At 39.4% G+C, this 14,949-nt stretch overlaps 1 protein-coding gene across 1 annotated transcript in view; it reads left to right on the forward strand.

Annotated features, from left to right (window-relative positions):
* KLHL1 (kelch like family member 1) overlaps positions 1 to 14,949 on the forward strand; it is a 380,716-nt gene that overhangs the window by 347,021 nt on the left and 18,746 nt on the right. The window contains exon 9 of the mRNA XM_070408965.1: positions 11,320 to 11,532. Within this exon, the coding sequence (XP_070265066.1) occupies positions 11,320 to 11,532 (213 nt within the window). The remainder of the gene's footprint in view (positions 1 to 11,319; positions 11,533 to 14,949) is intronic.

Below are 14,949 nucleotides of genomic sequence, written 5' to 3' on the forward strand. Positions count from 1 at the left end.
TTCTAATGCCTCTTTTAACTTAGTTATACATGGAATTTATCATTTGGGTTGTTTTTCTTTTTGTTTTATTTTTTGGCCAGCTAGAATATTTAATATCTTAAGAAATTCTGTTTTACTCTAAAGCATTATTCATACCAAATATCAGAATGTGATAGTACTCAAAGTTTTTACTTTTTAATTGAGTGTATTTTCCCAAATTTTAGTTTTACTCTATGGAATGTTTTAAATAATGCAACATTTACTTCAATTAATCTTTCTCCTTTAAAACAAAATAGTACAACTCTCATTTGAATATCTTTTTCCCACCCCCACCACAGGTATGATTTAATCGCCTAAAAATTTTGTGGTTTGATGGCTGTCTACTAATGTCTTTTTGTTGTTTTTCTGTTTTACTCAGAAAAAAATATAATCACTAGAAAGTCACCTTTCACTTTAGACCCATAGCAGAAAATTGTTTCAACATCACCCTTTGACAGTTGTTTTTCTCATCTCTACTGATGTGTGTTTTTTCCCCCTCTTATGTTATTTTCACATTTCTCTAATGTGTCATTCTAATCTGACTGCTGCTTCTCTGGATGTGATTTTGAATAATTTTTCTAATTAAGGCTAATCAAAATAGTGAACGTCCCTCTTGAATTTAGATTATTTATGATACCATTTGTTGTGGGAAAACAAGAAGTTGGTTTATAGCTTAAAATTAATGCATGTATTCTGATAAATTTAAGTGCAAAATTATATCCATTTCATGAAACATTTTGGTCATTCTTCCAATAAGAAGATTATGCTAAATGGCAGTTACATCATCTTATGTCAGCACAGCCACAAAGTTACTCAATGAATAAAGAAAATACAACCAAACAGTTAACAGATATTGGTTGTAGATGGCCATGTGACTCCCGAATATCTCCACTAGTGATTCCATGATTCTTTTGTGCTTTTAGCTTTAGGTTGGTTCTTTCAAACTTTGTACCTAAAAACTCTTTCTTGTTTGTTTATTTTTATTTTCTCAGCTCATACAGCAGATACTGACACTGTCTGCGCACATCCATAAATGCTTGAATTTTAATAAATGCATTCTGTTGCCCCTAGTGATCCCCCCAAACAACTGAGTTCGTTTCATTATTCCATCCAAAACTTATTCAAACATTCTTTCAAAATCTCATGTTAGTTATATTCATGGGAGAGTTGCCATTTCTGCAAGTCACAATTTTTGCAGTTGCAGCCGGAATTTTATACAGCTTGGAGAATCATGAGAACATGTGTCAGAGTCTGTTGTTTTATTTGGTGTGCCCCCATATCTAGCACAGCAACTCACTTATGCCTCAAGGCCCGTCACTTGCTTGGTGATTCTAAATACTCTGTTTCTATTTTTGTATTCAAACTTTAGTGTTGTCTTTCTTAAAAGTGGACCTCCACATTTTATATAAGCTTTTATATAATAAGCAATTTATATTAAAATTTGTATTATCTTAGATTCACACATTTTTTTTTTTAAATGAAACTCCTTGTTTACTGAATCTCACTTGGGAGGTTTGTAATTTGCCTCCTGGGGTTCGGGGTGGGGGTGGAGGTGGGAAATGACTTTTAAGCTGGAACTTGATTGACTTAACAGCTTTCCAGAAAGTGGGGAAATCAATGAGAAGCAAGGAGAAGGAACAATTTGTGTCAAGTCCCTGAGTGTGAAATGCAAACAAATGGAGGGGATTTGAGTTTGGCTGGAATATAATGAGAGAGAGTGGCCCTAACAGATTGGATATAAAAGGAGGCCTCAGGTCACATAACAACTTGGCTAAGGTAAAGATATTATAAAGGCTAAAACAGGGCAGTGACATGGTTGCAATTCAATTTTATAAAGATCACTCTGGTGAAGAATAATGTATAATTGTTCAAAGAAATTCCATCATAATAGTGGATTGGCTAAGATGTACTCCAGTGGTTCAAAGGAATTACTTGATAAATCATGCCTCAGTACTAGAATGTAACAGAAACAACAGATAATTCATTGTAGTCCCCAGGTTGAGCACAGCCAATACCAGGCTCCACAGTCTGGAATGCAATATATTTTATGATTTTGAACTCTTCTTTCTTCTCCAGTCTTCACTCTTACCCTGGCCTTACAGTCTCTCTATGTCCCAGACATACTGAATCACTCCGATTCCCTGAACATGCTTTGATAGTTGACACCCTTTTGCCTTTTCACATGCTCATCTCTCTGCTTTGATTTCCTTTCCGTTGTTTATTCTTAGTAACTTGTGACTATCCACTTAGTTTTTCTCTTCAGATTTTCACCTAATCTTCAGAGACATTTGAAAACTCTCTAGAGTGATAGCCTAAAACAACTCAAGTTGTTTATGTGCATGGAAGTCCATGTGGCAAGATCACCACTAACAGGATGCAGTTTATCAGACTTGAGAAAAATAGTGTCAGGAAATATTAAAGCAACAGAGGAAGGGAATGCAGAATTTTAAGAGGGGTAGAACATGAGTTGGCAAGGAAAGAGGGAGGGATTAAGACTAGAAGTGGCCACCCTAACTGGTTTTGCTCAGTGGATAGAGCGTCGGCCTGTAAACTCGAGTGTCCCAGGTTCGATTCCGGTCAAGGGCATGTACCTTGGTTGAGGGCACATACCCAATGTGGAGTGTGCAGAAGGTAGCTGATCAATGTTTCTCTCTCATCGATGTTTCTAACTCTCTATCCCTATCCCTTCCTCTCTGCAAAAAATCAATGAAATATATATTTTTTAAAAGTATATTTTAAAAAAAAAAAGAATAGAAGTGGCCATTTCTATCAGGTTTATGTTGTTGAATTCTACCAAGTGTTGGGATGTGGTTAATTGACCCAAAGTAATTTGCGTATTTAAAATTGTGAGTTGTTTTCCTTTTTAGGAAATATGGGCATATTCTAATAAATTAAGGTAAGTATTTTCTATTAAACCTTAACACACAATCTTGCATGCCAGCCATGTTTTAAATGCAGCAAGTCTCGGTCTGAGTTTCCCCCATGCATCCACATTTCTAGGAAGGAGGAACAAAAGCAGCATACAAGCTGTTGTAAGCTTACCGACATCCGCTCACTGTACTATCAGGCACCGCAGCAAGTACTTTTCACAAAAAGGTTCCCTGAATGGCAGAGGTGAAGTATTCTGACAGCAGGATCTATCAGCAAGCCTTCTTTTGGGACTAAATTAAAGAGTTCTCAATGGGACACAAAGGATCAAACAGAGTTATGGCTCTAGGGAGCTGTTTTGAAGAGTTTATGTTATGGGGGTTGTGAAATTTTTACACTTTTATTATGCAAAGGAAGGGATAACAACATACCTTCTGGGTAACCATATTGTGAATCAAAATCATAATTAATATCACAGGCTAATCAGTAAAACCTTAAAATATTTAGAATATGTAATTGGAGTAACTTTCCATAGCCATTCCTGGAATATGCACTATTGATAAAGTATGACAAGTATTAAATAACTTTACTTGGGATACAGATTGGAAATAATGTTAAATTTCTGAAAGCAGACAAAGTAGTATCAGGAAAGATCGTCTAGTAGAAACACAGCTGAATTCATTGATGAGAGATGAAGGAGCAGCAACCTAGCCTCTATAGGAAGTAGGTGCTTAAGATAGAAGGCACGATGGTACCCAGGACTAGAAAAGACCCAGTGTTGGGTCAGAAACGTCTAAGTATCTCCTAATACTCATTCACTCCTTTTCATATGACAATATAAACAGCAATTGTTAGATAGGCACATGGTCACCTAAAATAAGAACATTTCCAGCACCTTACCAGTTAGGGGTTGCCATGTGACTAAGTTCTGGCCAATGGCATGTAAGACGTGAGCTGTGCACTTAAAAGATGAAATCTTAAAGGCAGAGGTTGTGCTCCTTCTTCCACTCTTCTGGCATCCTGCCACGTGAACTATGGTTGTGATAGCAAGAGGTGCCTTAGGACATCAGGACAACAGGGTTCCTAGATAATTCAACCATCAGGTTCTAGCATTACTGCACATTTTCCAAACAAAAAGTATCGGCAACTTTTTTTCATACTATCTTATTCAGGGCATTTGTAAATCAGACAGCTTTGGAAGGTAGAAACAATGTCTTTCTTTGGGACAGAGAGCAGAACTGTTTCTTCTCCAGAATAATAATGCCTCTCTCCAGAGCAAAAGTTAGGTAGGTTTGTTGGCATCCTCTTTTAAAGAATAAGCATTTCGCCCTAACTGGTTTGGCTCAGTGGATAGAGCATCAACCTGCAGACTGAAAAGTCCCAGGTTCGATTCCAGTCAAGGGCATGTGCCTTGGTTGCGGGCACATCCCCAGTAGGAGGTTTGCAGGAGGCAGCTGATCGATGTTTCTCTCCCATCGATGTTTCTAACTCTCTATCCCTCTCCCTTCCTCTCTGTAAAAAATCAATAAAATATATTTTAAAAAAAGAATAAACATTTCATAAACTCAGTGACCTTCAAATGTGAGAAAAACCCACTGTGTGTCAGCATTTACCCGAGTCTCTCTGCATCAGCCTGGTGGGACTTGGGGGGATGTGAAGCAGCAATATGAACATGAAGCTCATACTGTCTCTTGTGCGGTGAGTAATGAAGTCATTTTTCTCTGACCCAGGAATCATGTGTCTTCTTTCAGCTGTGATAGGGAATCTGTTAGTTGCCAAGTAGGGTTAAATTCAGACTCTTAATAGTTCATGGCAAAGGGTCAGACTCTACATATGACACAGTTAAAAATGGGAACAGCCTGGTTCTTAGTACCTACAAAACCACTTTACACACATTTGACCCATATCCTAATACAAGATTTCTTTCCTGCAACTGCTATTTTGTAGTTACTAGAATAGTAAATATGTGATACTCAGATAAGCACATGGCAACTAGACTTCAACACACTGACACCTGGTCGCTAAACTTTAGGTAACACTCATCGGCATGCTGAATAAACACATACATTAGGGAAAGCAGTAGGGGAGACTCAGATTCTTGCCATACTCAGCAAAATTCTACAAGAGTTTGCTAAAGTCAGGAATATTTCTGATTCCCTGCCAATGTTTGGCTTGCAAGGGAAATACTAGTTAATATGCACAGCAAACTAAACTATGACCTTGATGATCTCTAAGAATATTGTTTTTTGTCCTTTTCTCATTGCCTCAGAGAGAAGTTCCAACTCTACAGCAGGACGCACAACCCCCTTCATTCTCCTTTTAATCTTCTCATTCTACAAGCTGAATCTCTTCTTTCCCTCCCATCACTACAACCTCTTCCATCAACATGACATACCTGCCACTCTTTATTTGTCACCTCTATGACCTTTCATGACCCTTGTCTTTACTCATAATATTTCCCTACATGTAATGCTTTCTCCTTACTTCATCTTTCAAATTTCTACTCATCTTTCAACTCTAAGTTAAAATGTCAAATTTCCTTTCTCGCTGTGAAACTGTCAGCTGTCTTTTCCTATGTTATCAGGGTAGAGATTCTTCTTTGCTCTTCAGATTCTCAACATCTAACTTGTCCTTATAGTAACAAAGCAGGAAATCAATCTACACTATATTTAAATAGATTGTGAGGGGATATCTGAGAAGATAACCTTTGATAATTGTCCATAAAGTTTGATGCATACCTTTTAGCATTTATTCTAACTGCTTATAATGTAATGTTTATATCCTTGGTTATTTTTATAGCTTTAATGTAATTACAGTAATAGTTATTATTATTGTTGTTACTTATTTTTACATTTAAATTTTTAGTCACTTAGCAAATTTCCATTTCAAAATAAGTGGATTATAGATAGTGGTTAATAATATATATTTGTAAAGTACACAATTTTCAAGGTCTTTTCAAATACTGAAATACATTTATTGATTTTTTTTTTTACATTTATTGATTTTAACAATAGATCCATAAAGCAGCCCTAAAGGACACTATCATATATTTTATATAAGTTAAGTTTTCTGATTTCTTTTTCACAGCTTGTTCTTGAAGGGAAAAAATTGGTTTATTTATTCTTTTCAACTAGTTTTTCCCTAACATTATCAATAATTTATGTTATATTATTAAAGTTACAATAAATTTATTACTGATCTGTAGACTATATAATACCATGAAGGGCATTAAAAAGGCTAGATATAAAGTGAAAGAAACCACTGATAATATAGCTTAGGCTTTAGTAAATCATTTACAAAGTAATAGTTACCATACACATATAAAACACTTATTTTACAAAAGAAACAGTCAAAAATTAGGTCATTTGTATTAAAGCATTACATAAATTTCTTTATTCTATAATCCCTTGTGTTATTAGACTTTATTAGGGGAAGTTTATGTAGAAGAGAGACTGAATGAATAGTGGTTTGTAATATATGTAATTATATTAAAGAATCAATTATGATATAACAAACTTTATGGGATTGTTTAATTTCCAAATAAAAGTCTATACTAATAGGTTCAATATTGACTTTTATATTGCAAGCAATATGTTATATTAATTGCCATTACTTTTATATACATTTAGCTATATATTTGTATATGTTAGCATATTTAATAATCTTAGAAAAAGAAAATGTATGATATATTGCTGCACAGGAATAATGTATTATCAGCAACACTAAGTTCAGATGTAGCAATACCATAATTTATCACTGTTATATGTATAAATAAATAGAACAGCTTAAAGTCAATAATTTCTTTAAAACAATAGACAAAAGAGAGAATGCTTTTCTTATATATGAAATATGTGCTTCATGTGAAGATTCCCAATAAGCAAAATTCCTGAAAAAATATTTAGTTAAATTTTAATAATAATACATCAAGCTTATTGCATACTTCCCTTGAGTTAGACCTTCAATATAAATAAAACAAAAACATAAGTGAAGTTCAGATTTCAGAAAGTTTTTAGGAAGATAAAATCTTCTGAGTGAATAATTATTTCACTTCTGGGTGCTTTTGCAGGCTAAATTGTTCGATACTTGTTCTACAAAATGTTCCTATTAGTTAATATCAACATGTTGCAAGATTGAGAGCTGGCAGACAACTTGTTGAGTAATCAAGCAAAAAATCATTATGTCCATAAAGGGCACACTCAGGCAATCAGAAACACTTTATCATGGCAGGCATTCAAAGAAACTTAAACAGCTTTAAAAAATAAGTCTCCAGTATTTGAATCAGTTTAGCCATCATATTTTAGAGTTAGTAAAATAGAGCATAAATTTGTAAATATAAGACCTGAATTAAATTATAATCTAAGCAGTAATGTCTTCCTGAACATCCTATCTAATAAAAGAGAAACATGGTAATTAGCCGTACGACCACTACCCTTCCCATTGGCTAATCAGGGTGATATGCAAATTAACTGCCAACTAAGATGGCAGTTAACCGCCAACAAAGATGGCGGTTAATTTGCATATGTAGGCACAATGCTAGGAGGCAAAAGGGAAAGGACGGAAGAAGCCCCCTGCCACTGATGATGATTGGGGGGAGCTAAGAGCCCCCACGTGATCAGAGAACCAGGCGCCTTTGCCGCCCCGGCCAGTGATAGCGGGAAGCAGGGGTGGAGCCAGCAATGGGAGCTGTGCAGGGACAGAGCCGGCAGTCCGGGGAGCTAGGGATCCCTTGCCCAGGCCTAAAGCCTTGGCCAAAGACATTAGGCCTGGGCAGGGGTGGAGCCTGCAACCGCGGGGAGCTGGGGGTCCCCTGCCCAAGCCTAACGCCTCAGCCAGAGGCGTTAGGCTTGGGCAGGGTCAGAGCGAGAGATCGCGGGGAGCTGGGGGTCCCCTGCCCAGGCCTAATGCCTTGGCCAGAGGCGTTAGGCCTGGGCAGGGGCAGAGCGAGAGATCGTGGGGAGCTGGGGGTCCCCTGCCCATGCCTAAGGCCTCGGTCAGAGGCATTAGGTCTAGGCAGGGGCAGAGCGGGAGATCGCGGGGAGCTGGGGGTCCCCTGCCCAGGCCTGACACCTCTGCCGGAGGCCTCAGGCCTGGGCAAGGGGCCGATCCGGTGATTGGCGATCCGAGGGTGATGAGGGTCAACTCCTCTGGCCGAGGCATCAGGCCTGGGCAGGGGGCGGAGCCAGCAATCGGAGAGATCTGGGGGTCCCCTACCCAGGCCTGACACCTGGGCCAGAGGCATCAGGCCTGGGCGGGGGGCAGAACCAGTGATCGGGGGGAAATGAGGGTCCCCTGCCCAGGCCTGACACCTCTGGCAGAGGCATCAGGCCTGGGCAAGGGGCCGATCCTGCGATTGGAAGGTGATGGGGGTCAACGCCTGAGGGCTCCCAGTATGTGAGAGGGGGCAGGCTGGGCTGAGGGACACTCCCCCCCCCCCCCCGACCCAGTGCACGAATTTCGTGCACCGGGCCCCTAGTTTATTTATAACTTGAAAAGTACTGAATTGTCTATTTACCAATATATTAAGCATAATATCCACTAATAAGACAAAAATTTCATAACATCTAACCATATTAAAACCCAAGCAAGTAATATCACCCTCTGCTCAAAAAAATGTCTTATGGCTTCCTGTTTCACTCAGAGTGAATGTCTATAAATACCTGTATGAGGTTCACCCTGTACTCCCTAACTCTCACCTCATCTGCCACTCCTCCCTCAATCTCTGCTCCAACCACTCTGGCTTCCTTGCTGCTCCTGGACCTTGGTAGTCACCTGTTCTGTCTGCTCGAATCTTCTCTGGCAGATATTCCTGAACTCACATCCAACCACTATTGTCTTCTTCAAATTTTTGTGAGAACATCATTTTCTCAGTGAGAACTTTCTTGATGATATATATAAAACTAGAGGCCCGGTGCACAAAAATTTGTGCACTCGGGGGAGGGAGGTGGGGTCCCTCAGCCCAGCCTGTGCCCTCTCCCAGTCTGGGACCCCTCGGGAGATAATGACCTGTTGGCTTAGGCCTGCTCCCGGGTGGCAGAGGGCAGGCCCAATCCCTAGGTGCAGCCCCTGGTTGGGCTCAGAGCAGGGCCGATTGGGGAGTTGGGGCGCTACCCCCTGTCATGCACAGAGCAGGGCGGATCGGGAGGTTGCAATGCCACCCTCAGTCACGCTCAGGGTAGGGCCGATTGGGGGGTTGGGGCACTGCCCCCTGTCACACTCAAGGCAGGGTAGATGGGGAGGTTGCGGTGCCACCCCCTGTCACACACAGAGCAGGGCCAATCAGGGGGTTGGGGAGTTCCCCCCTGTCATGCACAGAGCAGGGCCCATCAGAGGGTTGGGGAGCTCCCCCTGTCACACACAGAGTAGGGCCGATAGGGGAGTTGGGGCACTGCCCCCTGTCACCCACAGAGCAGGGCCGATCAGGGGGTTGGGGAGCCGCCACTCTCACATTCAGGGCAGGGCCGATGGGGAGGTTATGGCTCTACCCCGTCACACACAGAGCAGGGCCTGTGGGGGGGGGGGGGGGGTTGGGGCGCCGCACCCTGTCACACACAGAGGAGCAGGGCGATCAGGGATTTGGGGAGTTCCCCCCTATCAGGCACAGAGCAGGTCTGATCAGGGGGTTGGGGTGCCTTCCCCTGTCACGAACAGAGCAGGGCGGATAGGGAGGTTGTGGCCCTGCCCCCTGTCACACACAGAGCCGCAGGGTGATCAGGGGGTTTGGGCGCTGCCCCCTGTCACACTGATCCCGGTGCCGGGAGGCCTCTCGGCTCCGCTGATCCTGGTGCTGGGATGCATGTTACCCTTTTACTATATAGGATAGAGGCCTGGTGCATGGGTAGGGGCTGGCTGGTTTGCCCTGAAGTGTGTCCTGGATCAGGGTGGGGGTCCCCACTGGGGTGCCTGGCCAGCCTGGCTGAGGGGCTGGGGGCTGTTTTCAGGCTGGTAGGTGACTGAAGCTCCCAACCGCTCCTTTTTTTCTTTTTCTTTTTTTATTCTGGGCCAAGGCCTCTGCTGCTGAAAGCAGGTATCTGGTTTTTTTCTGTTCTATAATCGAAACACTGTTTCAACTCCAGCTCTGAGATCCTGGCCGGCTGAAAGCTGGTTTCTGGGGTTTTGTTTAGCTTCTATATTTGTTACAATATTCCAAACTGCCAGCTCAGAGGCCGGCAAGGCAGGCGGGGAACGTCGGAGTCCTCCTTCACAGAAGCAAGCAAGCCTCATGTTCGCTTCCAGCTGCCTGGCTGCCGGCCGCCATCTTGGCTGGCAGTTAATTTGCATATCGCCCTGATTCACCAATGGGAAGGGTAGCGGTCGTACGCTAATTACCATGTTTCTCTTTTATTGGATAGGATTATAAGCACAATCCCTCTCTTACCATTGCACACTTGACCCACTTCCCTGCTCTGTCTATGTCTACAGCACCCAGTCTTTATAAAGAAGTATATGTATTTATTTTGTATGTTATGTCTACCCCTTATTCCAGAAGAATTAAGTGCAGGGATATTTATCCTGTTTTGTTCATGGACATATTTGCAAAACTTTAGATGATGTGTGTGGCATAACCTAGGCATTGAAAAATATGTGTTGAGCGAATTAATAAATAAATGCAACTTTGTACCTCACTGTGATGAAATTTTCATAGCAATGACCAAATAGAAAAGATCTATTTTATTATAAATAGTATATTTTTAATCATTTAAGTATCATTTATGCTGTAGCACTCATTTTCCCAGGTATGTAGCATACTTGTCATTAATGAAATAACTATTGAAAAATGAGTGTATTAAGTAATAAATTTCAGCAATATTCAGTCAGATTAACATGACTACACACTTTTTTCCTGTAAAGACTTATCTATGTAACACATTAGCAATAGGTTAAGCACTGATTAAGGAAGTTGATGTTATGACAATACTTGCTTAGATATTCCATTTAGTTAGTGTTCTAAACAGTAGGGACAGAACACAAAAAGTAGGCATGATTTATTTGCCAGTGCAAATCAATTGTTCATCAAGTAAGATAATCAGTTTTCTTTTGATTATGAAAATTTTCAAGGAAAATTGGGGGTAAACATATCTTATTCTATATTTTAAATAATTCCTTAATATGTATTAAAATGATATATTAAAATACTGAATTAGTATGGCATAAGCAGTGTAAATCTATCTAACATCTCAGAAATAACTGAGGTTAGAAAATTATAGTTGTTTTAATTTCATCTGGTATTCTGCATATAAGAATGATGGTAACTCTAGGCCTATGCAGTTATTTATAAAGTACCTCTAACAAAAATTTCCATGTGAAGGAGTATTTCAAATATATTTGAGACTCATACTGTGATTAAATTTATTTATAAATGAAATTTCTTTTTTTTTTACATTTTGTTATCCATACTATAGTATTAAGTCATGGTTTTACAATTGTGTTTTCTAGGTTGTACTCAGTTGGAGGCCGTGATGGAAGTTCGTGTTTGAGTTCAATGGAGTATTATGATCCTCATACAAATAAGTGGAACATGTGTGCTCCAATGTGTAAAAGAAGAGGGGGTGTTGGAGTAGCCACATGTGATGGTTTCCTTTATGCAGTAGGAGGTCATGATGCTCCTGCTTCAAATCACTGTTCCCGGCTACTTGATTACGTAGAAAGGTAAGACCTCAAGGACACTGCTAAAGTGAGAGACAGTGCAAATTATACTGATGCCTAGTCCAAAGGCTTGCAAAAACTAGATTTAGGAAAGGTAAATTCAACCCCTAGAGCTTCTTCTCTCAATATCTCTAATTTTCCACTGCTAAATTCTTGGGGAAAATGACAAAGAAAATTAATATGATGAGGCTCCTACTTTTACCGTGAATACCTTGTATAAATGCTACCAATGAAATGATATTTCATACAAATATTCTCTTCTACCTTTACTGTATAATGTATTGAAATGTTGTTTGTGAACAGAGACATAAATAATTCAGTCTAGGAATACATTTATGGTGCAAAATTAGATTTAAATAAGCATAGCTATTTTAAGTTATAGGAGTGCAGTGGGTATAAGCTGCTTAAGTAATGCAGAAGCACATGGCATTATACTGATTCTTATTCAAGCTCATACTATGTGGCAGATTAATAGCGTTTTTCCACTTTCTACAACATATATTCTGTATTAATGATTTCACATGTACATCATCAATAAATCAAGGTACTTCTGTAAAATTATTTTGCACATATGATGTAAAAAATGTTTATAATTATAGGCAAATAAATCATTAGGAATAGCAATAAGTCATGTACAAAGCTGTTTTAAACATAAATAGGTGGGTGGATATGTAGATGGACAAATTTTATTATCGGACAATAATTCTTATGGAAATGAAAAGGTATTATATAATGGTGGTGTTAAACTACATTTATGCAATATTTATGAAAAAATATAAAGAATCAGGCTGCCTTACACACAAAGAACACTGGCATTTCAAATCAAATAAGGTAACAAGACAGAGACTGAGCATGAACAGAAACATTAGAATAGTTGATGAAACAGAGAAAACTAATTCTGTAGCCAAGCCTCACTCCATGGACAACATCATAGGGGACAAAATCAATATCCAAAATATGCAGTAAGTTCTAGCAAATTTAGGCCCAAGAGGTGAACTCCATTAGAAAAATCACATTCTTCTATTTACTTATTCAATGTATATTTCAGGTGTATTTTTCACTGTGCTACATAGAGCTTAAAATGTATTGGAAGAAAGAGACAAAGGAATAGCTAATTCGAACTCTTTAAGATCAAAAACAAAACTAGAAAACAGATAGTGGATCAGAAAAGATGCTGAAAGGCATCAGTCTACTGCTGACTAATAACAGATCAGGACCACCTTTACCCTCAAATTTGCATCCCAGTAATGAGAACTGGTAGGAGAGGGGTGTCAAGACAACAAGAAACTACTATGCCTGCCTTTGTAATACCCACTCTTGCTTCTTAGAATCTTTTCTTGTGTAGTAACTAGAGGGATCTTTCCATAATGCACACTTGATCTGAAAGCACACAAGTTTTCATTAGTGTCAAATATCAATCCTATATAATAAAGAGGTAATATGCAAATTGACCATCACTCCAACACACAAGATGGCCACCCCCAGGTGGACACAAGATGGCTGCCACAAGATGGCTGGCAGGGGAGAGCAGTTGTGGGTGATCAGGCTGGCAGGGGAGGGCAGGTGGGGGGGGACCAAGTCTTCAGGGGAAGGCAGTTGGGAGCAACCGGGCATGCAGGAGAGGGCAGTTGGGGGCAATCAGGCCAGCAGGAGAGCAGTTAGGCATCGGTCAGGCTGGCAGGGGAGTTGTTATGGGGGTGATCAGGCTGGCAGGCAGAAGCAGAAGCGGTTAGTGGCAATCAAACAGGCAGGCAGAAGCAGTTAGGGGAATCAGACAGGCAGGCAGGCGAGCAGTTGGGAGGGGTCCCAGATTGGAAAAAGTGCAGGCTGGGCTGAGGTACATCCCCACCCCCCCACCCCCCGACCAGTGCATGAATTTCGTGCACCGGGCCTCTAGTGTTATAATAAAAAATATTTGTTTTACATGAATTTTTCCACTAAACTAGGTTCTATGTGCTGCTAATGATCAAGATTAGCTTGTCTATGCCCATGTTCCTATAGTTGGCACAATCTTTGGCACAGAGTAATCATTCAACAAAAAATTTATCGAATCATTCAGACAGTAAAAAGAACAGTCCTCAAATTACTTACAAGGAAAAGCATCTTAAGGTATACTGCAAATAAGTGTTTACATAGATTACTAGATAGATAAGTAGATAGATAGATAGGGATATATATACATACATATATATATATATATATATATATATATATATATATGATTGATAGGTAAATAGATAAAGTGAAGGTTGGATAGATGGAAGAATGGAGGATGGATAGATGCTTGGATGTTTGGATGGACTGATGGAAAGACATATAGTTAAATATATTTTTATTTTTTATTTCTTTATTTACATGTAAATATCCATTTCCACCACCAATGGCTGCATATCAATGATTTACATATAGTTGAGGCATATATTCCATAGCCAAAACTTTTTGAAGGGGCCTAAATTATTAAGCAACTTTTTGTATATTAGTTGAAAATTATATTACTATATCATTTAAACACTAATAAAATCTAAGTATGAATTTTGATATATTACTTGCAATAAATATAAAACATTTATTCAAACTCTACTAAAATCTACTCGTCATATCAGAAAATGTCATCTAAAATAACAGCATTTGATATACAAGGTGTCCCCAAAAATGTATATACATCTATATATATAAAAGCCTAAGCAACCGTTCAACCATCTGACTGTCCGACAGGTAGCTATGATGTGTAATGACCACCAGGGGGCAGATGATCCTACAGGTAGCTATGACACCACTGACCACCCTGGGAAAGACATTTAATGCAGGAGCTGCCAAGCTGTGGTGACTTGGCAGCTGCAGTTTTTGGGTGATGCACTTGGAACCAGAGAGGAAGGAGCCTGATTCCGGGGTGTGTCACCTGAGAACCACCCTCTCCCAATCCAGGACCCATCAGGGGATGTCAGAGAGCTGGTTTCGGCCCAATCCCCATAGGCCAGGTGGAGAGACCCCAGCAGTGCACTGGGCCTCTAGTACTTTGAATAATTATAAAGACAGTGTTTATTTAAAATACATTCAATTTTCATTTAATAGCTATCAGCTGTAAAAGTGTTTATATATTTTTGGGGGACACCCTATATTATTGTCAAGACATTGAACAGCATTTTATCATCTTTAGATCTTTGTTAAGAATGAAATAACTTAAAAATGTATCTCGGGCATGCAGGGATAAATACATTATTCATTTAATTAAGTAATTATTTTAAAAATTACCAAAACATTAATATATAATTTAAGAATTAAATTTTAGATTATTTCATTTCTTTTAATTTCTCATTTTATGTTTTCAGTTCAAACATAATTTAAGAATTTTAGCATATCTAAGAAATGAAGAGAGGTAATATAGGAGGGATTTACTTTCTATTTAAATTATGGATTCTT

Source organism: Myotis yumanensis, unplaced genomic scaffold (genome assembly GCF_028538775.1).
Source record: "Myotis yumanensis isolate MYYU_CA2020_CCGP unplaced genomic scaffold, mMyoYum1.0.hap1 SCAF_3, whole genome shotgun sequence".
Taxonomy (NCBI): domain Eukaryota; kingdom Metazoa; phylum Chordata; class Mammalia; order Chiroptera; family Vespertilionidae; genus Myotis; species Myotis yumanensis.